At 45.6% G+C, this 23,640-nt stretch overlaps 1 protein-coding gene across 1 annotated transcript in view; it reads right to left on the minus strand.

Moving 5' to 3' along the window:
- The window catches only part of LOC126106360 (uncharacterized), a 43,993-nt gene extending 24,535 nt beyond the window's left edge, over positions 1 to 19,458 (minus strand). The window contains exons 1-4 of the mRNA XM_049912611.1: positions 19,324 to 19,458; positions 17,343 to 17,510; positions 12,682 to 12,960; positions 6,619 to 6,796 (exon numbers count right to left, since the gene is read on the minus strand). Coding sequence (XP_049768568.1) covers positions 6,619 to 6,796; positions 12,682 to 12,960; positions 17,343 to 17,510; positions 19,324 to 19,378 — 680 coding nt within the window. The 5' untranslated portion in view covers positions 19,379 to 19,458. The remainder of the gene's footprint in view (positions 1 to 6,618; positions 6,797 to 12,681; positions 12,961 to 17,342; positions 17,511 to 19,323) is intronic.
- Positions 19,459 to 23,640: the final 4,182 nt, after the last annotated feature.

The raw sequence follows: 23,640 nt of genomic DNA on the forward strand, positions 1-23,640 counted from the left end.
GAAACCTCTTTTTTCTGTATATTTTTGCAATAATGAAATAAAAGCCCAAACATTTTGACATCATTCTGTTGAATTATCACCGCTTTTTACGAGCCATAAGTCGACTATAAGCATTCGACCAATATTTAATTGATTGTTTCGGTATCAAAGTCCTTTTTTGTTCATTTTAACGTAGCTTTTCACATGTTAAAAGTTGTTTCTCATGTACTGTAACACAAACTTTCGACTGCAGTACAATATTACTGAAAATTATCGTTGGATTGGCATACCAATGACACAGCCTGTACTTCGTCAAAAAGCTGTCGTCGTTTGATTCAGATTTCGTCTTCGGTTTTCTTTGTTAGAAATTCGGTAGAATATTTATTGAAAATGTGAAATAATGTTCATTCACAACGAGAAAATAGATTTTATGAGTGACAGCTTGTATGAACCTGATAAGCTGCCCTTTTTGTAAACAACATGTTCAAAACACTAAGAAATGTTAGGCGAAGCAGTCGATCGAAGTACCTGGATTCAGACAGTTATCTGTTTTAACCAAGTGTATCTTTCAGTGTGGGCTCTTCTGCAACCTACTGTAAAGTTAAAACTTTGTGTTCCACCGATACTCGAAACCAAAACGTTACTTAAGGTCGGCAGTGACAGAGCTATCCAGTACCGCCGAAGGAGCAGCACATGCAAGCGTCTTTGAAGTTTGAAAGTGAAGGCTGGTCGTGGGCCGTGTTTCCATACCTCGCACATGACAGGATCAGTCAAACTTTTTCAGTCGGTGCCGTGGGTTCAATTACTCCAGATCATCCAAATATTGTTATCCAGTGCCACATCCAAAATGAAAATAAACGACGTCTCTAACAGTTAAATGCTAAATACCTGAAGGATAATCCAATCTGCACTGTTTTAGGCCATATCCCTGAAAACCGTTTTTAAAAGCCCTGCATTCACGGTTACCAGGATGGCAGAACGTAGGCGTTGCAACTGTTTACCAACCATACAACGCCCGTATTATTTTCACCCTGAATGACGAGGAAGAAATGTGAACAGTGAAGCAATTAACTACCCATGTCATTTAGGTAAAGAGGCAAAGCTGCACTATCCAGCAAAATTAATGTAACCACCTGCCAAAAGCCTGAATAAACCACCTTTTTCACCTCCGACATCTGCGAAACGAGTAGGAAGGGAGTCATTGAAGTTCGTGTAGGTACTGGCAGGAATACCGAGCTATGCCGACTTCAGGGCCGCCGAGAACTGCTCTGGGTTACTCGGTTCTGCATCTACCTCTACATGGATAATTTGCAAATCACATTTAATTGCCCGGCAGAGGGTTCATCGAACCAGCTTCACAATTCTCTATTATTCCAATCTAGTATAGCGCGCAGGAAGAATGAACACCTATATCTTTCCCTACGAGCTCTGATTTCCCTTAGTTTATCTTTGTGATCGTTCCTCCCTATATAAGTCGGTGTCAACAAAATATTTTCGCATTCGGAGGACAAAGTTGATGATTGGAATTTCGTGAGAAGATTCCGTCGCAACGAAAAACGCCTTTCTTTTAATGATGTCCATCCCAAATCCTGTATCATTTTTGTGATACTCTCTCCCACATATCGCGACAATACAAAACGTGCTGCCATTCTTTGAACTTTTTCGATGTACTCAGTCAGTTCTATCTGATAAGAATCCCACACCGTGCAATAGTATTCTAGAAGAGGACGGTCAAGCGTAGTGTAGACAGTCTCCTTAGTAAGTCTGTTACATATTCTAAGTGTCCTGCCAATGAAACGCAGTCTTTGGTTAGCCTTCCCCACAACATTTTCTATGTGTTCCTTCCAATTTAAATTGTTCGTAATTGTAATACCTAGGTATTTAGTTGAATTTACGGCTTTTAGATAGACTGATTTATCGTGTAACCGAAGTTTAACGCGTTCCTTTTAGCACTCGTGTGGATGACCTCACACTTTTCGTTATTTAAGTTCAACTGCCACTTTTCGCAGCATTCCGATATTTCTTCTAAATCGTTTTGCACTTTGTTTTTATCTTCTGATGACTTTATTAGTCGATAAACGACAGCGTCATCTGCAAATAACCGAAGACAGCTGCTCAGATTGTCTCCCTAATAGTTTATATAGATAAGGAACAGCAAAGGACCTATAACACTACCTATAACGCCAGAAATCACTTCTGTTTTACTCGATGACTTTCCGTCAGTTACTACGAACTGTGACCTCTCTGACGGGAAATCACAGATCCAGTCACATAACTGAGACGATATTCCATAAGCACGCAATTTCACTACGAGGCGCTTGTGTGGTACAGTGTCAAAAGCCTTCCGGAAATCCAGAAATATGGAATCGATCTGACATCGCTTGTCAGTAGCACTCAGCACTTCATGTGAATAAGCTAGTTGTTTTTCACAAGAACGATGTTTTCTAAACCCATGTTGACTGTGTGTCAATAGACCGTTTTCTTCGAGGTAATTCATTACGTTCGAACACAATACATGTTCTAAAATTCTGCTGCATATCGACGTTAATAATTTAGTGGATTACTCCTACTACCTTTCTTGAATATTGGTGTGACCTGTGCAACTTTCCACTTTGGGTACGGATCTGTCGTCGAGGGAACGGTTGTATATGATTGATAAGTATGGAGCTAATGCATCAGCATACTCCGAAAGGAACTTAATTGGTATACAGTCTGGACCAGGAGACTTACCTTTATTAAGTGATTTAATTTGCTTCACTATTCTGAGGATATTTACTTCTAAGTTACCAATGTTGGCAGCTATTCTTGATTCGAATTCTGGAACATTTACTTCGCCTTCTTTTGTGAAGGCATTTCGGAAGGCTGTGTTTAGTAACTCTGCTTTGACAGCACTGTCTTCGATAGTATCTCCATTGCTATCGCGCAGAGAAGGCATTGATTGTTTCTTGGCGCTAACATACTTTTCACATACGACCAGAATCGCTTTGGACTTTCTGCCAGGTTTCGAGACAACGTTTCGTTGTGGAAACTGTTATAAGCATCTCGCATTGAAGTCCGTGCTAAATTTCGAGCTTCTGTAAAAGATCGCCAATCTTGGGGATTTTCCGTCTGTTTAAATTTGAGGATTCATGGCGCAAACACCCAAGTAGAGGTAGTCCTGCAGATTCTCGATTGGGTTTGAGTCCGTTGGCATGTGAGTACGGTTAACTCATCGTCGTGCTCTTCAAACCACGCACTTAGAGTACAAGCTGTGTGACCCGCTGCGTTGTCCTGCTGGCAGATGCCATTACGCCGAGGAAAAACAAACTGCATGTAGGTATGTACATGGGCCCCAGGGATACATACATCCTTGTATTGAACCACTGTGCCTCCAAGAATGACGAGATGGCCGACGGAAGAATAACTGCACCTTCCCAACGGCTGTTACAGAGTGATTTCTTCGAGTTTCAACAGCCATATGTCCAGTGGAGCAAGAAACGTCATTCATGTGAAAGGACCACATTTCGGCGCCCATTGGACGTCCATCTGCGGGACTAGCGTGTACATTCCAGCCTTCGACGCCGATGAAAAGCAGTCAGCATGGGTGCAAGGATCAGGTACCTAGTACACAGGTCCATATGCAGCAACATTCGCTGAATGGTCACTGAGGAACCTTTCCTAGCCTCTCTGTTCATCTGGACGGTCAGTTGCTCAACAATTGCAAGTCTCTTCACCTGTAAATATCTCAGCAGAGCCGGCCGGTGTGGCCGAGCGGTTCTAGGCGCTTCAGTCTGGAACCGCGCGACTGCTACGGTCGCAGGTTCGAATCCTGCCTCGCGCATGGGTGTGTGTGACGTCCTTAGGTTTGTTAGGTTTAAGTAGTTCTATGTTCTAAGGGACTGATGACCTCAGATGTTAAGTCCCATAGTGCTCAGATCCATTTGAAACATCTCAGCAGATCCAGCCGACGAGTTTCCGTTGGAATGTACAGGTTTAAACGTCTGAATGCAAAGTGTCCAAGCGTCAGGAGGGAGCATTATGTTCTGGAGAAAGTTTTCGTGATATTCCCTTCGTGACTTCGCCATTCTGGAACACAAATACGCTTTTGTTGTTGGACCCTTAAATGCAGTTTGTTTTACCTCAGCGCGATGTCATCTACCAGCAGCACAATGCGACACAGCTAGCGGAGCGCGTACGTGGTTTGAAGATAGTCGGGATAGGCTTAGCAGACTCCACTGGTCACCAAACTCTCCGGATTTAAATCCAATAGAGGTGCAGTCTGACGACATCGGCTGGGCAGTTCGCGCCATGGATTCTCAGCCAAGAAGCCTAGTGCAGATGTGCACGGCACTGGAGTTGTAATGGCTCCACATCCATGTTGATACCTTCCAGAACCTCAACCTCACTGCCTGCACATCTTGTGCTGCAAAAAGTGTTTTTTCAGGCTTTTACTCAGTGGCCACATTAACATGAGTGGACAGTGGATGTCTAACCGATTGTGACATATTAAATTATTATACAAACATTTACAAAAGTCACATTCTTCCAGTGGGAAATAAGTGAATTTTTTGTTTAAAAACGGATATATCTGGCTGTACTAAAGTCAGCGGAACAAGATTATTAACAGCAGTCACCGATGCTGCCAGCTTTCAGCTACGAAACACAAAAGACTGCAGGCGGAAACAATAGTAGTCTATAGAGCTGTGATAACAGTGGGACGTTACCATAGCGATGTGTCGAGTATCGCGTAACGTGAAGAGTTAAAGTAGGTGCACGAAACAGCCGCGCCTACCACATTGCAACGCTGTCGGGGATCTTCTTCCGCTGACTCGACTAGGCGTTGTGTTTCCCGTGCGATAAGTGCTGCTACGTGACTGTCAATGAGCGCTGCAAACAGGAACGTTCTTTGAGCTACCTCTCTGAGCTAAACTACGGGCATAGCCTGCTCTCTTTGTGCGCCCAAGTTATATTGCATCAAGCTGTCTCACAGTGGTATGCGGCATCTACATCTACATCTACATTTATACTCCGCAAGCCACCCAACGGCTGGCGGAGGGCACTTTACGTCGCACTGTCATTACCTCCTTTTCCTGTTCCAGTCCCGGATGGTTCGCGGGAAGAACGACTGCCGGAAAGCCTACGTGCGCACTCGAATCTCTCTAATTTTACATTCGTGATCTCCTCGGGAGGTATAAGTAGGGGGAAGCAATATATTCGATACCTCATCCAGAAACGCACCTTCTCGAAACCTGGACAGCAAGCTACACCGCGATGCAGAGCGCCTCTCTTACAGAGACTGCCACTTGAATTTGCTAAACATCTCCGTAACGCTATCACGCTTACCAAATAACCCTGTGACGAAACGCGCCGCTCTTCTTTGGATCTTCTCTGTATCCTATGTCTGTCCGACCTGGTACGGACCCCACACTGATGAGTAATACTCAAGTATAGGTCGAACGAGTGTTTTGTAAGCCACCTCCTTTGTTGATGGACTACATTTTCTAAGGACTCTCCCAATGAATCTCAAACTGGCACCCGCCTTAACAACAATTAATTTTATATGATAATACCACTTCAAATCGTTCCGTACGCATACTCCCAGATATTTTACAGAAGCATCTGCTACCAGTGTTTGTTCCGCTATCATATAATCATACCATAAAGGATCCTTCTTTCTATGTATTCGCAATACATTACATTTGTCTATGTTATGGGTCAGTTGCCACTCCCTGCACCAGGTGCCTATCCGCTGCAGATCTTCCTGCATTTCGCTGCAATTTTCTAATGCTGCAACTTCTCTGTATACTATAGCATCATCCGCGAAAAGCCGCATGGAACTTCCGACACTATCTACTAGGTCATTTATATATTTTGTGAACAGCAATGGCCCCACAACACTCCCCTGTGGCACGCCAGAAATTATACAACGTCTGTGGACGTCTCTCCATTGAGAACAACATGCTGTGTTCTGCTTGCAAAAAACTCTTCAAACCAGCCACACAGCTGGTCTGATATTCCGTAGGCTCTTACTTTGTGCGGAACTGTATCGAATGCCTTCCGGAAGTCAAGGAAAATGGCATCTACCCGAGAGCCTGTATCTAATATTTTCTGGGTCTCATGAACAAATAAAGAGAGTTGGGTCTCACACGATCGCTGTTTCCGGAATCCACGTTGATTCCTACAGAGTAGATTTTGGGTTTCCAGAAATGACATGATACGCGAGAGAAAACATGTTCTACAATTCTACAACAGATCGATGTCAGAGATATAGGCCTATAGTTTTGTGCATCTGCTCGACTACCATTCTTGAAAACTGGAACAACCTGTGCTCTTTTCCAATCATCTGGAACCTTCCGTTCCTCTAGAGACTTATGGTACACGGCTGTTAGAAGGGGGGAAAAGTTCTTTCGCGTACTCTGTGTAGAATCGAATTCGTATCCCGTCAGGTCCAGTGGACTCTCCTCTGTTGAGTGATTTCTGTTGCTTTTCTATTCCTTGGACACTTATTTCGATGTCACTGGTGTAATGTGTTTCAACATGTACGTGCATACTCCGCAAGCCACCGTAAGTAGCGTGGCGGCGAGTGCTATTTAGCACTGCAGCTTGCCTTGTGTTCTTAGAAAGTAGGGCGCTCGCCAGTATTTCTGAGTGGATACTCACGCGTAGAACTCTGCCGTGTCGGGCACGGAGTCGACGCTGCGTCCGCGGTAGTTGTCGGCGAACGCGATGAGCTCCTTGGCCGCGTTGAGCAGCGTGGCCGAGTAGGTGGCGTCCACCGAGCTGAACACTATCGACGCAGAGGCCAGCGCCGCGGCGGCCTCCCCAGCGCAGTCCGACCCTGTGGACAGAGCGATCCCAAGTGAGCGCCATCTTCCTCGTCTTATGTACACGTGCTCTGTCGGCTACGTGAAACGGCAAACATTACGGGACACGCCGAACTACTGACTATGCTCGCGCTACGTGCGATATATCTGACGTTCCAGTCTGCAAGTTTACGTCAGGAAACACAAATTCCATGTAGACATTTATCCATCGAAATATTGCATTAAGCCAGAGAATGAACTCAAGTGATACAGAAATAACTCAAGGGACGTGTCGATGCTGTGTCCTGAAGACAATTTAAAAAAAAAATGATTATCTTCTTTAAGCCAATCAGTGTGATGACACCCCTACAATAAAGGCCATATATACAAAAATTTTTCTTGACCATATATACGAGGGCAGTTCAATAAGTAATGCAACACATTTTTTCTCGGCCAATTTTGGTTGAAAAAACCGGAAATTTCTTGTGGAATATTTTCAAACATTCCCGCTTCGTCTCGTATAGTTTCATTGACTTCCGACAGATGGCAGCGCTGTACGGAGCTGTTAAAAATGGCGTCTGTAACGGATGTGCGTTGCAAACAACGGGCAGTAATCGAGTTTCTTTTGGCGGAAAACCAGGGCATCTCAGATATTCATAGGCGCTTGCAGAATGTTTACGGTGATCTGGCAGTGGACAAAAGCACGGTGAGTCGTTGGGCAAAGCGTGTGTCATCATCGCCGCAAGGTCAAGCAAGACTGTCTGATCTCCCGCGTGCGGGCCGGCCGTGCACAGCTGTGACTCCTGCAATGGCGGAGCGCGCGAACACACTCGTTCGAGATGATCGACGGATCACCATCAAACAACTCAGTGCTCAACTTGACATCTCTGTTGGTAGTGCTGTCACAATTGTTCACCAGTTGGGATATTCAAAGGTTTGTTCACGCTGGGTCCCTCGTTGTCTAACCGAACACCATGAAGAGCAAAGGAGAACCATCTGTGCGGAATTGCTTGCTCGTCATGTGGCTGAGGGTGACAATTTCTTGTCAAAGATTGTTACAGGCGATGAAACATGGGTTCATCACTTCGAACCTGAAACAAAACGGCAATCAATGGAGTGGCGCCACACCCACTCCCCTACCAAGAAAAAGTTTAAAGCCATACCCTCAGCCGGTAAAGTCACGGTTACAGTCTTCTGGGACGCTGAAGGGGTTATTCTGTTCGATGTCCTTCCCCATGGTCAAACGATCAACTCTGAAGTGTAATGCGCTACTCTTTAGAAATTGAAGAAACGACTTCACCGTGTTCGTAGGCACAAAAATCTGAACGAACTTCTCCTTCTTCATGACAACGCAAGACCTCACACAAGTCTTCACACCCGAGAGGAGCGCACAAAACTTCAGTGGACTGTTCTTCCTCATGCACCCTACAGCCACGATCTCGCACCGTCGGATTTCCATATGTTTTGCCCAATGAAGGACGCAATCCGTGGGAGGCACTACGCAGATGATGAAGAAGTTATTGATGCAGTACGACGTTGGCTCCGACATCGACCAGTGGAATGGTACCGTGCAGGCATACAGGCCCTCATTTCAAGGTGGCGTAAGGCCGTAGCATTGAATGGAGATTACGTTGAAAAATAGTGTTGTGTAGCTAAAAGATTGGGGAATAACCTGGTGTATTTCAATGCTGAATAAAACAACCCCTGTTTCAGAAAAAAAGTGTTGCATTACTTATTGAACTGCCTTCGTATATATATATATATATATATATATAGGGTGAGTCACCTAACGTTACCTCTGGATATATGTCATAAACCACATCAAATACTGACGAATCGATTCCACAGACCGAACGTGAGGAGAGGGGCTAGTGTAATTGGTTAATACAAACCATTAAAAAATGCACGGAAGTATGTTTTTTAACACAAACCTACGTTTTTTTAAATGGAACCCCCTTAGTTTTGTTAGCACATCTGAACATATAAACAAATACGTAATCAGTGCCGTTTATTGCATTGTAAAATGTTAATTACATCCGGAGATACTGTAACCTAAAGTTAACGCTTGAGTTCCACTCCTCCATTGTTCGATCGTGTGTATCGGAGAGCACCGAATTACGTAGGGATCCAAAGGAAACGGTGATGGACCTTAGGTACAGAAGAGACTGGAACAGCACATTACGTCCACATGCTAACACCTTTTTATTGGTCTTTTTCACTGACGCACATGTACATTACCATGAGGAGTGAGGTACACGTTCGACGGGCGTTTCATAGGACGAGGAGGACGCATAAATTGGCCAGCCCGTTCTCCTGATCTTACACCTTCTTTCTATGGGGTACGTTAAAGGAGAATGTGTGCCGTGATGTGCCTACAACCCCAGAGGATATGAAACAACGTATTCTGGCAGCCTGCGGCGACATTGCACCAGATGTACTGCGGCGTGTACGACATTCATTACGCCAGAGATTGCAATTGTGTGCAGCAAATGATGGCCACCACAATGAACATCTATTGGCTTGACATGTCGGGACACACTCTATTCCACTCCGTAGTGCGTCAGTGAAAAAGACCAATAAAAAGGTGTTAGCATGTGGACGTAATGTGCTGTTCCAGTCTCTTCTGTACCTAAGGTCCATCACCGTTCCCTTTGGATCCCTACCTAATTCGGTGCTCTCCGATACACACGATCGAACAGCGGAGGAGTGGTACTCAAGCGTCAACTTTAGGTTACAATATCTCCGGATGTAATTAACATTTTACAATGCAACAAACGGCACTGATTATGTATTTGTTTATATGTTCAGATGTGCTAACAAAACTAACGGGGTGGCATTTAAAAAACGTAGGTTCGTGTTAAAAAACATACTTCCGTGCATTTTTTTATGGTTTGTATTATCCAATTGCACTAGCCCCTCTCCTCACGTTCGGTCTGTGGAATCGATTCGTCAGTATTTGATGTGGTTTACGAAATATATCCAACGGTAACGTTAGGTGACTCACCATATATATATATATATATATGCAGGGTGGTCCATTGATCGTGGCCAGGGCAAAAACCAACGGAGTAAGAGTCAAAGAAAAAACTACAAAGAACCAAACTTGTCTAGATTGAAGGGGGAAAACAGATGGCGCTATGGTTTGCCCGCTAAATGGCGCTGCCATAGGTCAAACGGAAATGAACTGCGTTTTTTTAAATAGGAGCCCCCATTTTTTATTACATATTCGTATGGTACATAAAGAAATATGAATGTTTTAGTCGGACCACTTTTTTCGCTTTGTGATAGATGGCTCACAATTTTAGACGAACAGTTCGTAACAGGTAGGTTTTTAAATTAAAATACAGAACGTAGGTACGTTTGAACATTTTATTTCGGTTCTTCCAATGTGATACATGTACCTTTGTGAACTTATCATATCTGGGAACGCATGCTGTTACTGCGTGATTACCTGTAAATACCACATTAATGCAATAAAGGCACAAAATGATGTCCGTCAACCGCAATGTATTTGGCAATATGTGTAACGACATTCCTGTCAACAGCGAGTAGTTCGCCTTCCGTAATGTTCGCACATGCATTGACAATGCGCTGACGCATGTTAGTCATGTGTTGCCGGTGGATCACAATAGCAAATATCCTTCAACTTCCCCCACAGAAAGAAATCCTGGGACGTCAGATCCACTGAACGTGCGGGCCATGGTATGGTACTTCGACGAACAATCCACCTGTCATGAAATATGCTATTCAATACCGCTTCAACCGCCCGCGAGCTATGTGCCGGACATCCATCATGTTGGAAGTACATCGCCTTTTTGTCATACAGTGAAACATCTTGTAGTAACATCGGTAGAACATTACGTAGGAAATCAGCATACATTGTACCATTTAGTTTGCCATCGATAAAATGGGGGCCGAACTATACATTAACCCACCAAGGACGCTGATGTTCCACTTGTCGCAGACATCGTGGATTTTCCGTTGCCCAATAGTGCATATTATGCGGGTTTACGTTACCGCTGTTGGGGAATGACGCTTCGTCGCTAAATAGAACGCGTGCAAAAAATCTGTCATCGTCCCGTAATTTGTCTTGTGCCCATTGGCAGAACTGTACACGATGTTGTGAGTCGTAGCCATGCAATTCTCGGTGCATAGAAATATGGTAAGGGTGCAATCGATGTTGATGTAGCATTCTCAACACCGACGTTTTTGAGATTCCCGATTCTCGCGCAATTTCTCTGCTACTGTTGTGCGGATTAGCCGCGACAGCATCTACAATATCTAGTTGGGTCGTCGTTGACGTTTCACATGTGGTTGAACACTTCCTGTTCCCTTAAGTAACGTAACTATCCGGCGAACGGTCCGGACACTTCGATGATGTCGTCCAGGATACCGAGCAGTATACATAGCACACGCCCGTTGGGCATTTTGATCACAATAGCCTTTTCCGCAATTGGTAAACGGTCCATTTTAACACAGATAATGTATCACGAAGCAAATACCGTCCGCACTGGCGGAATGTTACGTGATACCACGTACTCACACGTCTGTGACTATTACAGCGCCATCTATCACAAAGCGAAAAAAGTGGTCAACTAAAACGTTCATATTTCTTTACGTACTGCACGAATATGTAATAACAATGGGCGTTCCATTTTAGAAAACGCAGTTGATATCCGATTGACCTATGGCAGCACCATCTAGCGGGCCATCCATAGCGCCATCTGGTTTACTCCTTCGTTTGCTGCTTATTTCGTGAGATATTTGGCCCGGTCACTATCATTGGACCACCCTGTATATGGTATATCGCTGTAATTTACAAACCCGCCAGGATGATACAGGAATATTTAAAGTCGGTCAAATATGCTTGCAGATCAATGGAAAGATCATGTAAGAATCAGGAATTTACAGGCTACCGTGTAGTTCTGGGGACGTGTTCATGGTTATTACTAAAAGAATAGTGGTGAAACGACAAGACGAACACAGGGGCAGATGTAGAAGGGGAGAAATAGACAAATCAGGCAGGAGACCATAGGATTCACCCTGATAAGACTCAGGTGCTGGCAGCCACAAACTGATATCAGGGAAGGCCAAACAGAGAGGTCAGAGGGATATCTCTGCTCCTCAATAATTTTAATCGATAGCAATAGGATGTGACTCTAAATTGTTTCTGGATTCTGGAGATGAAGAAGATGTGTATCAGACTTCCACCATGGTATGATAGCAATAGCGGTCGGCAGCAACCGACAATGACCAATTGCGTAGGAGTTTTCAAAGTATGTGACATCACGCCTCTACACTAGGTAAATGCAGACATGGAACTTCTCTTCAGTCAATAGCGAGCCAGGATGTTCATCGGACCTTGGAAAAACTACAAGGCTCCATGAGGTACTACACAGATGGAGACGAAACGTTGCGTTTCAAAACGAAATTCGCCCGATCATGGAAAAAATGGCCCTATATACCTGAATAGGTTCGACATTTCCAGAGTTCGGTATTTCGAGCAGCTAATGTTTACATTTTACAATAGAATCGTGTCCTAGACTTGAATGACACGCCACTCACTTGTTCTCTCCGTTTTCAGGTGGTAGACTGGCCTGGTGAAGATGGTGTCCTTCAAGATGCCCCACTATGCCAGCTGATTTGGTACTCACCAGGTCTCTCCATGCTCAGTCAGCCAGCCAGCGTGAGGAAGTTGATGTCCTCCAGGAGGTCCCACTCGGCCAGGTGATTTGTTACTCACCAGGTCTCCCTGTGTCCAGCCGTTAGGCCGGCCTGGGGAAGTTGATTTCGTCCAAGAGGCCCCACTTGGGCAGCTGATTTGTTACTCACCAGATTTCTCCATGTCCAGCTGTTAAGCCGACCAGGGGAAGTTATGTCCTCCAGGAGGCCCCACTCGTCCAGGAGATTTGGTACTCACCAGGTCTCTCCGTGTCCAGCCGGTAGGCCGGCCTGGGGAAGTTGATGTCCTCCGGGCGGCCCCAGTAGGCGTGGTCGGCGGTGCCGTTGCCCACCTGCAGGTAGATCTCGTTGGGGGCGGTGTGGGCCTTGAGCAGCCAGTCGGTGCCCCACTTGATGGTGTCGCGCACGCCGTCCATTGCACCAGCCTGATTGTAGCCCTGCTCGTACTCGATGGCGCCCCACGACAGCATGGTCAGCGCGAAAGACAGCGGGAAGGTGAACTTCACGTAATCGCCAGCTGCAATTAAACTCTTCTTAGAGCTCGCTCCACTTCTACAGCACATTTCAGTTTCACTCTGTACTACTATACAGCTAAGCTTTTGAGCCTATGTTGTACCTAAACGTAAATATTTTGGCGCAGTAGTAACATTATTCTAGCACAAGCATGATTTAAGCCCTGAAAGTAATCCGTTGGGTAATGGTCATTTCTGACGTGTTTAGTGTACTAGACACTCCCGTTGTATTATCTGCATGAGAGACATAGTCAGAGCAGTAGCTGGCACGGACGCACGTGATTTAACAGAATCTTACAAGAGGATATAACGTAGCCAATGGGAATACTTACGTTAACTGGATTTAATCACATTCGGTCACAATGGCATCACTTCAGAAGCTGATTGGGATTGTTTGATAGACTTTTTTATGTCAGGTAGAACAGTTTGTTACAAAATAAGTATAGTCATTTGGTCTGTCATAAATGTTTGACTCCATAGTTGAGTGATCAGTACGGGAGAATGCCATGCAAGCAGTCCAGTTTCGATGCCCGGTTGGGTCGGAGATATTCTTCGCTCGGGAACTGTGTGTTATGTTGTTTTCGTCACCATTTCGTCCTTATCGAAAAACAGATCGCAGAAGAGGGGTCAATTGCACCAGGCGACTGGTCCATCCGACTGGAGGGCGTACCCACAAGACAGTTCATTTCAGGAGTCAGCTGCTGATATATGAATCCGAAAAAACCTCTCGTCAACTTGGGAATGTCTTTTGCCAGAGTTGAGGCTCACGTTTTGCTTAGGGTAACGAATGTAAAGGAGGCTGCTAAGTCAGCACACCTGCAGAGCATACATATTCTGATGTCATCCTTGTGCATGAGTGCAGTGAATATGTATAATGTTCTTCATTAACACTAACTGTTTCACTAAGATCATTAAATCAGACACATCTGGTATCGTTTTCTACCTGCAACTCCCTCCTTAATTTTACGGTTATATGTAGAATCATCCTTAAGCTGTGCTCCATAGCTTTCATACAAACATTTAACGTGTACCTAGACAATACTCTGAAACCGCACAACGAAATATCAGTCCAAAGTTGCAAATTTCACTTTTTTTGTTCACTTGATGTCTAGTTTCGGGCCGAGACCCATTTTCAGATCATCGTTATATGGTCAAAATGGTATTCCCGAAGATGTGAAGACCATGTCAAGAATGTGTACCAAACAGTTACAGCGCATACAGCGAAACTAACCACCAAGAGAAGAAAAAAAGCAAAATTTGCAGCTCTGGACTTTTTTTTTTTTTTTTTTTTTTTTGTACTGACTAACAGAAGTTGGCGACCCACAGGTATTCCAGCATACTGGAAGTTCATAATTATTCTTAAAACTTCTACTGATCTGCCATTACATTCGGCAGTAATTCCAACGTCTGGCACATTTTAAAGTGGCGTATACTACATTTTGAAGTATGTTATATATCTACCTAGCGTTGCCACATACATTCTCAGCATGAAATATTTCCTAAACTATTTTCGAAATATAGAGATGAAATGTAAGCCATACTAAAGTCTACCTGACTCTGACATTACTGTCGTATCTAGTTATGTAACTATAAAAAGCGTTGCAGCTCTCTACGATAGTCTGTCCCGAGCAAGATTCTTCATCTCAGAATATGATTGAATTTTCTAATTCTGAGAGCATTGAAGGGCGATGTTTTAATTGTTAAAAATCATTCAAAAGCCAAGCCCAGATAAAATGCTTCTTTAATTTAGACAGGTGGTTTCAAGAGTCTTTGCAGTCATCCTCAGATGTTAAACATCTTTCTGTGGCAAAACATGTTCACTTTACGCCGCCATCTTGTACGTAAGGTCCATCTAAAATGAACACGTTTTACAGCAGATAGATGTTGAATACCTGAAGATGACTCCAAAGATTGTTGAAACCGGTTGTTTTCATTAAAGACATATTTTATGTGGTCTTGTATCTGAATGATTCATAACAACCTACGAATATTTACTGAAAACTACATTCATTTCAGTCTGCTTACTGAATTCATCTCTTCGTCTCCCTCTACAATTTTAACTCCGCACACTTCCCTCCATTACCAAACTGATTATTTCTTGATGCCTTAGGGCGTGTACTATAAAACAATCCTTCCTTTTAGTCAAGTTGTACCATAATTATTTTTTTTTTGTCAGTACGATTCAGTACCTCGTCGTACGTTATTCCATCTACCTATCTAATCCTTAGTATTGTTCTGTAGCAAAAAGTTTCAAAACCTTCTAGTCTCTTCTTGTCTGCATTACTTACTGTCCACATTCTTCCTCCTTACAAGACTAAACTAACACAAATACCTCGAAAAAAACTTCCTAACACTAAAATTTACATTATACGTTAACAAATTCCGCTTTATCGGAAATTCTGTTCTTGATATCACCAGCCGGCATTTAATATTTTTCCCTACATAAATTACACGTAAGCAAGTGTGCTATAAAAACTAGAGAACATTTTGGAAAAAGGGCTGTTAGTACTCGAGAGCAGCAGTATATTACAATAAACTCTTTCTAATACAGGAGTTCCTACTGCGTGTGCTATTTTTGTATAGTTCTATTGCTACATACCTGGCTGCCAAGATGTTCTACCATACACACACTCAGCACACGCACACACACACACACACACACACACACACACACACACATATATATATATATATATATATATATATATATATATATATATATATATATACTCCTGGAAATGGAAAAAAGAACACATTGACACCTGTGTGTCAGACCCACCATACTTGCTCCGGACACTGCGAGAGGGCTGTACAAGCAATGATCACACGCACGGCACAGCGGACACACCAGGAACCGCGGTGTTGGCGCTAGCTGCGCAACATTTGTGCACCGCCGCCGTCAGTGTCAGCCAGTTTGCCGTGGTATACGGAGCTTCATCGCAGTCTTTAACACTGGTAGCATGCCGCGACAGCGTGGACGTGAACCGTATGTGCAGTTGACGGACTTTGAGCGAGGGCGTATAGTGGGCATGCGGGAGGCCGGGTGGACGTACCGCCGAATTGCTCAACACGTGGGGCGTGAGGTCTACACAGTACATCGATGTTGTCGCCAGTGGTCGGCGGAAGGTGAACGTGCCCGTCGACCTGGGACCGGACCGCAGCGACGCACGGATGCACGCCAAGACCGTAGGATTCTACGCAGTGCCGTAGGGGACCGCACCGCCACTTCCCAGCAAATTAGGGACACTGTTGCTCCTGGGGTATCGGCGAGGACCATTCGCAACCGTCTCCATGAAGCTGGACTACGGTCCCGCAAACCGTTAGGCCGTCTTCCGCTCACACCCCAACATCGTGCAGCCCGCCTCCAGTGGTGTCGCGACAGGCGTGAATGGAGGGACGAATGGAGACGTGTCGTCTTCAGCGATGAGAGTCGCTTCTGCCTTGGTGCCAATGATGGTCGTATGCGTGTTTGGCGCCGTGCAGGTGAGCGCCACAATCAGGACTGCATACGACCGAGGCACACAGGGCCAACACCCGGCATCATGGTGTGGGGAGCGATCTCCTACTCTGGCCGTACACCACTGGTGATCGTCGAGGGGACACTGAATAGTGCACGGTACATCCAAACCGTCATCGAACCCATCGTTCTACCATTCCTAGACCGGCAAGGGAACTTGCTGTTCCAACAAGACAATGCACGTCCGCATGTATCCCGTGCCACCCAACGTGCTCTAGAAGGCCAGCAAAATCTCCGGATCTGTCCCCCATTGAGCATGTTTGGGACTGGATGAAGCGTCGTCTCACGCGGTCTGCACGTCCAGCACGAACGCTGGTCCAACTGAGGCGCCAGGTGGAAATGGCATGGCAAGCCGTTCCACAGGACTACATCCAGCATCTCTACGATCGTCTCCATGGGAGAATAGCAGCCTGCATTGCTGCGAAAGGTAGATATACACTGTAGTAGCGCCGACATTGTGCATGCTCTGTTGCCTGTGTCTATGTGCCTGTGGTTCTGTCAGTGTGATCATGTGATGTATCTGACCCCAGGAATGTGTCAATAAAGTTTCCCCTTCCTGGGATAATGAATTCACGGTGTTCTTATTTCAATTTCCAGGAGTGTATATATATATATACTGAGTCACACACGCATACACACTGTCAGACATGTGCAATAGAAGAGCTTATTCTCTATATTCACTACATTATAGAAAGCCATGGTATGACAGCAAGAAATACTTGCGGGTGTTTTTCACTTGCATAACCGTGCCTAAATCCCTAAGGTTGGAGCCGGCTAAAGGCTTCGAAGTACATTGCAATTTAAGTATTAACAGTCAAAGCTGAATATAAAAATAGCCTATATTCTACAAAACATGGTGAAAGGACCTACCGTCAAAGTACCCCTGGGTGAGGTCTTCCCCGTTCCAGCCCTGGTCGGTGAGGCAGGAGTCCTTCCTCCAGGACACCAGGGGGTCCATGCCGGACAGCCTGCCAGAGCGCTGAGCCTGGTAGAACAGGATCGACTTCCTGATGGCGTCTGCATAGTCGTACGTCGCGCCTGTAACAGTCGGGACAGCGGTGGCCATATAAAAACTCTCCTCTTAAATGTAACTACTGGACAGAATGTCATCCATCAGTGAGGAATGCAGTCGAGTCCACAAAGAGCGCGGATGGGCTGTAGGGGTAGGTGTTGTCAGTCTCTGCGACTTTATTTGCGAGAAAGACCTCCGAGAATGATTTTATTAATTGCGCATGAGCGACGTCAGTGAAGTAGCTACGGTGGAGGCTTAATCAAACAATTGCAAACAATAACTCTTTAGTAAGAATGTGCACCGCAAGTGTGTCTTCTTTCTTGTGTCACAAATCGCAACGAAGCAACATCTGTAAATCAGGTGTTCTACAAATTCTCCAGATTATTTTGAAGAAGAAAAAAGTGTGTACAAGAGTTAAAGGAGGACTCAGACGTGGGATTAATACTCAGGACAAAATAATATCAGTGACAATATCCTCTGATGACAATAAGAAGGAAGAATTATGAGGTATGATACATGGAAAAAATGTCAACTGAGTGCAAAATTTAGACTAAGGGTTGAAAAATTTGATGGCTGATGGCTGTTGTAACTGATTAGTTATCCTGAAACAATTACGATTTATTACAGGCGATTACCGCTTCCGTATTTTGTGTGTGTGTGTGTGTGTGTGTGTGTGTGTGTGTGTGTGTGTGTCATATACAGATATTTTCAAGTAGCTTAACATGTTTATTTCATTTGCGTTTACACCTCTCTCAACATTAAAATCGTATTGCAAAATTAATTTTGTATTTTAATGTTGAGACAGCTACGCTAGCAGTGAACTTATTTATGTGACGTAGGTTATTTGATAGGACAATGAGAAATTACTGAGAAGAATCGGTGTGAACGGTCTTACAATGAATGCGTGCGTTTAGGGAGTCCTTATATTGTTGGGTTCACTGATTACCCATGGAGGTGTATTGGTGGAGAGAACTGAGGTTTCTGAGGCGTAGGGCTGAGGCCTATGGCTACCTGTATAATTGGTATGCTGTAGAACACGAAAATGTTCGCCGCCCGGGATTTACCGAGCGGTCAAAGGCGCTGCAGTCATGGACTGTGCGGCTGGTCCCGGCGGAGGTTCGAGGCCTCCCTCGGGCATGGGTGTGTGTGTTTGTCCTTAGGACAGTTTAGGTTAAGTAGTGTGTAAGCTTAGGGACTGATGACCTTAGCAGTTAAGTCCCATAAGATTTCACACATATTTGAATATTTTGAACGAATAGGTTCGCGTGACTGAAGCGTATCGGCAGTGTAGAGGATGCACTGGAGATGACTGCGGCTCGTTGAAACCCTCCGACATGTTACGTATTTTCTCTGTTACCAAGTTTATACGAGAGTATAAAATTTCGCAAAATTTCGATGTATTCTCGTTGCTGATAAGGCGACAAAAGCAAAATAAACATTATAAAAAAAATGGTTCAAATGGCTCTGAGCACTATGGGACTCAACATCTTAGGTCATAAGTCCCCTAGAACTTAGAACTACTCAAACCTAACTAACGTAAGGACATCACACACACCCATGCCCGAGGCAGGATTCGAACCTGCGACCATAGCAGTCCCGCGGTTCCTGACTGCAGCGCCAGAACCGCACGGCCACCGCGGCCGGCTAAAAATTATATCATGGAATAGAGTTCCAGTCATTCATTTTGGGGCGAGGGGGGATGATGGGGATAAGGGCGTGACAAATTTCTTGACCGCTGTGCTAGTTACTAACCGATCGAAATGTCCGAGCTTTGAAATCAAAATAAACAGACAGCTAGCAGGTGGCAGCTAGCGAGCAGTTCGCAAGCGAAGCACTGACCGTCAGAGGCGGCGACGGCGACCAGGAAACAAGCGAGAATCCTCCAGAGAGCCATCTTGGTCTTTCAGCGGCAGTCCTGGCGGAGGTGCGCCGCCTAAATATAGGCCCGCTCCCCACCCACGCCCCCTCACATAACCTGCAGCTGCTGTTTGCACAGTGGCAGCTGCGCTCCGCGTCGGCACACTTGTTTTTGCATCGCGCGACACACCTCCGAGCGTCAACACAGCTCTAACCCTTGTTCGCAGACGCGCTGTGTTTGCGAGAGAGCCGAGGAACCAATCAGCACTGGCGACCCTGAACACGGAGTTGCATTTTGTGTTTGTCTTGCAAGCTTCTGAGCTCCCGAAAATAGTAAGATTATGCCCTCCTTGAGTCGTCAATATCTTGTATACAAGATAAATAACTATCATTCTGTTTGTTCGGAGCAGTGGCACAGTTACGACGCAAGGCCGCCTGGTGACCCATTATTAAAAGAAAAAGAAGAGTATTTCTGTACGTGACAATAGGTGAGAAGGACGATTGTCGCAAAACGAAATCCCATACCGCTAAAAACATTCCTATGCATGGGGTAGTCAAAAAGTTTTAGTTGCCGTATCAAAAAATTTCTTTCTGGCGTCATGTAACGCCTGTTATGGTGCCCATCTCTTCGTGGCCATTCCACACTTTTCTGCCCTACCAGATTACAATATCGGACCGATCAATGTAGTCTTCAGCAGTTAATTTAATCGAGATATTCAGTCCATTTGCTTCTGAGGCCCTCAGTTTGTGTAAGGTAACAAACTAATAATACCAGCTGCATCAGGACTTTTATGCGGGTTTAGCGGCGACGAATTAAAATGTGTGCCACACCGGAATTCAAACGCAGTATCCCCTGCTTGCTAGGCACTTGGGTGAGCCACTGCGCTACCCAGAAACAGTGTGTATCACACGCTCCCTGGGCGACTCACATTCGTACCTAGCGCTACCTGTCCACAGTCCCAGTACATGTTCTCCGTGCTCGCTAATTTTTAGCTTCCTGCTGGTGGAATAAAATGTGCGTGTGTGCCGAACTTTTTCCGTCAAAGTGAATCAATTGCGCGAATACGTAGTGTCCTTTCAAACATGTCCAAAAGACACTGTGCATTCATATTGAGCCGTGGCTGGCTCATGCTATGCACTGGATTAAACCTTCGTTACGATTCTGTGTTTAGCCTCCCGTGGCTATGGCGATTATGCTGTTATCCTCTCCTTCTTCAGGTGGCAGCAGCGGTGTGTATCGATATTCCCACCTTGTACTACACTCCTGGAAATAGAAAAAAGAACACATTGACACCGGTGTGTCAGACCCACCATAATTGCTCCGGACACTGCGAGAGGGCTGTACAAGCAATGATCACACGCACGGCACAGCGGACACACCAGGAACCGCGGTGTTGGCCGTCGAATGGCGCTAGCTGCGCAACATTTGTGCACCGCCGCCGTCAGTGTCAGCCAGTTTGCCGTGGCATACGGAGCTCCATCGCAGTCTTTAACACTGGTAGCATGCCGCGACAGCGTGGACGTGAACCGTATGTGCAGTTGACGGACTTTGAGCGAGGGCGTATAGTGGGCATGCGGGAGGCCGGGTGGACGTACCGCCGAATTGCTCAACACGTGGGGCGTGAGGTCTCCACAGTACATCGATGTTGTCGCCAGTGGTCGGCGGAAGGTCCACGTGCCCGTCGACCTGGGACCGGACCGCAGCGACGCACGGATGCACGCCAAGACCGTAGGATCCTACGCAGTGCCGTAGGGGACCGCACCGCCACTTCCCAGCAAATTAGGGACACTGTTGCTCCTGGGGTATCGGCGAGGACCATTCGCAACCGTCTCCATGAAGCTGGGCTACGGTCCCGCACACCGTTAGGCCGTCTTCCGCTCACTCCCCAACATCGTGCAGCCCGCCTCCAGTGGTGTCGCGACAGGCGTGAATGGAGGGACGAATGGAGACGTGTCGTCTTCAGCGATGAGAGTCGCTTCTGCCTTGGTGCCAATGATGGTCGTATGCGTGTTTGGCGCCGTGCAGGTGAGCGCCACAATCAGGACTGCATACGACCGAGGCACACAGGGCCAACACCCGGCATCATGGTGTGGGGAGCGATCTCCTACACTGGCCGTACACCACTGGTGATCGTCGAGGGGACACTGAATAGTGCACGGTACATCCAAACCGTCATCGAACCCATCGTTCTACCATTCCTAGACCGGCAAGGGAACTTGCTGTTCCAACAGGACAATGCACGTCCGCATGTATCCCGTGCCACCCAACGTGCTCTAGAAGGTGTAAGTCAACTACCCTGGCCAGCAAGATCTCCGGATCTGTCCCCCATTGAGCATGTTTGGGACTGGATGAAGCGTCGTCTCACGCGGTCTGCACGTCCAGCACGAACGCTCGTCCAACTGAGGCGCCAGGTGGAAATGGCATGGCAAGCCGTTCCACAGGACTACATCCAGCATCTCTACGATCGTCTTCATGGGAGAATAGCAGCCTGCATTGCTGCGAAAGGTGGATGTACACTGTACTAGTGCCGACATTGTGCATGCTCTGTTGCCTGTGTCTATGTGCCTGTGGTTCTGTCAGTGTGATCATGTGATGTATCTGACCCCAGGAATGTGTCAATAAAGTTTCCCCTTCCTGGGACAATGAATTCACGGTGTTCTTATTTCAATTTCCAGGAGTGTATTTTTGATCTGGCTGTTATAGTTTCCGGCTGGGCGGTGTGCGACAAGTAGGTCGGTTGGCGTGGAGCAGCGAGGAATTCTCGGCGGGGCGTAGTTTGGCCGTTTCCGCTGGCGGATTGTTTGGCGCTGTTCCCATTGCTACGAGGTCCGTGGCTCACCGACCCTGGACACGAAAGTTGAGTTTTCATCCATCTTACCAGCAAGTCAACACTATTCACATTGTGTCTTTTGCAGTTCGTTGTCGGCTGTTGGGATATTCCCGCAAGTAACAACATAGTTTTCAAGTTATGAAAATTCTAGCCACTGTCCGGTGGAGTTTCACTGTATTTGGTTATTTGAACTGAAGTGCATCAGCGGAATCTTGTGCCTTGTGTCCGTTAACGTTCCGTTTACCTGCGTTGACCGTTGATGTAAATTTCAGGCAGTGTAGCTTCCTCATCGTGTTGTTGCTGTCCAGCACGGTGTGTAGTTTGACAGCTCCTTTGTATGATTGGTTGTGGGCGCCAATATCTTCTACGTTTTTCAGTTGAGCTCCCTGTTGTGCCCTAGTCGGGTGAAGTGGAAGTTATCTTGTCGGTGGGTCCACTGACTATCGTTCGGTTGGGTTGTCATCGGATCGTGAATGGTTGGCTCAGCCGGACCTGTCTCAGCTAAGGGACTGCTAGTGTTTGAATTACAGGCCGACCCTCGAACATCTGAGAGCCCTTGGGTGTACTGCCCTATTTTTTTTAAAAATTTGTTCTTGTTGTTTGTACTTGTTGGCTTATAGTCGATTTTTTAAAATTAGAGTTATTTTGCTCTTAGGCCTTCAGCCCAGTTTAAACCACTGTTTCACGTAAGCCCTATAGCGTTTTAAAAATTTTAAAGTTGCTGAATTTTTTTAGGTCTTGGGCCTTCAGCCGATTTTGACTTTGAGTTGTTTGCTCTTAAGGCCTTCAGCCTGATTAAAGAACTGTTACGTGTAAGGCCTTAGGTATTAAAAAAAATTAATGTTATGGAGTTTTAAGTGTTAGGCCTATAGCTGATCTCAATTTAACTTTTTTACTTCAGCCTAAGTAAAGAACTGCTTTAAGATAAGGCTTGCCTTTTAAATTCTGATTGTGCTTGTGTTTTAAGTTATTGGCCTTCAGCCGTTTTTAAATTAAAGTGTGTTTTGAAAAAAAAAATTTTTTGGGCTCTTGTAATGTCTGATCAAATAATAAAGTTGTATGTTTGAGTGTAACTGACAGCCCCTTATTTTGGCCCCTTTCCACAATTTATACTATCCGTCCTGTCCTGCTGGCTAAGCAGAGCGTTTCACATATACTTCAATTATGTTTCTAAGTGAAAATGTAGGGGTATCCAAATGAAAACTGAACGTCTACCACAATGGGAAAGTAATCGCCACACGCGTTGAGACATTTATCCCTCTCGGAGACGAGTTGATCAATTTCTGTTTCGTAGAAAGCAGTCGGCAGGCAATGGTTGATCACTGTAGCAAATATCTACTAATACCAGTATTGCTGGCCCCGGTTTTGATCACAACCGAGGTGATTCTCCCTGCACGTCGGTCAGGGGCCTGAAAATGGCTTAGTAAGACGCTAAAACTGGTGGTCAAATAAAATAAGTTTGGAAATT

This window comes from Schistocerca cancellata, chromosome 10 (assembly GCF_023864275.1).
Source record: "Schistocerca cancellata isolate TAMUIC-IGC-003103 chromosome 10, iqSchCanc2.1, whole genome shotgun sequence".
NCBI lineage: Eukaryota > Metazoa > Arthropoda > Insecta > Orthoptera > Acrididae > Schistocerca > Schistocerca cancellata.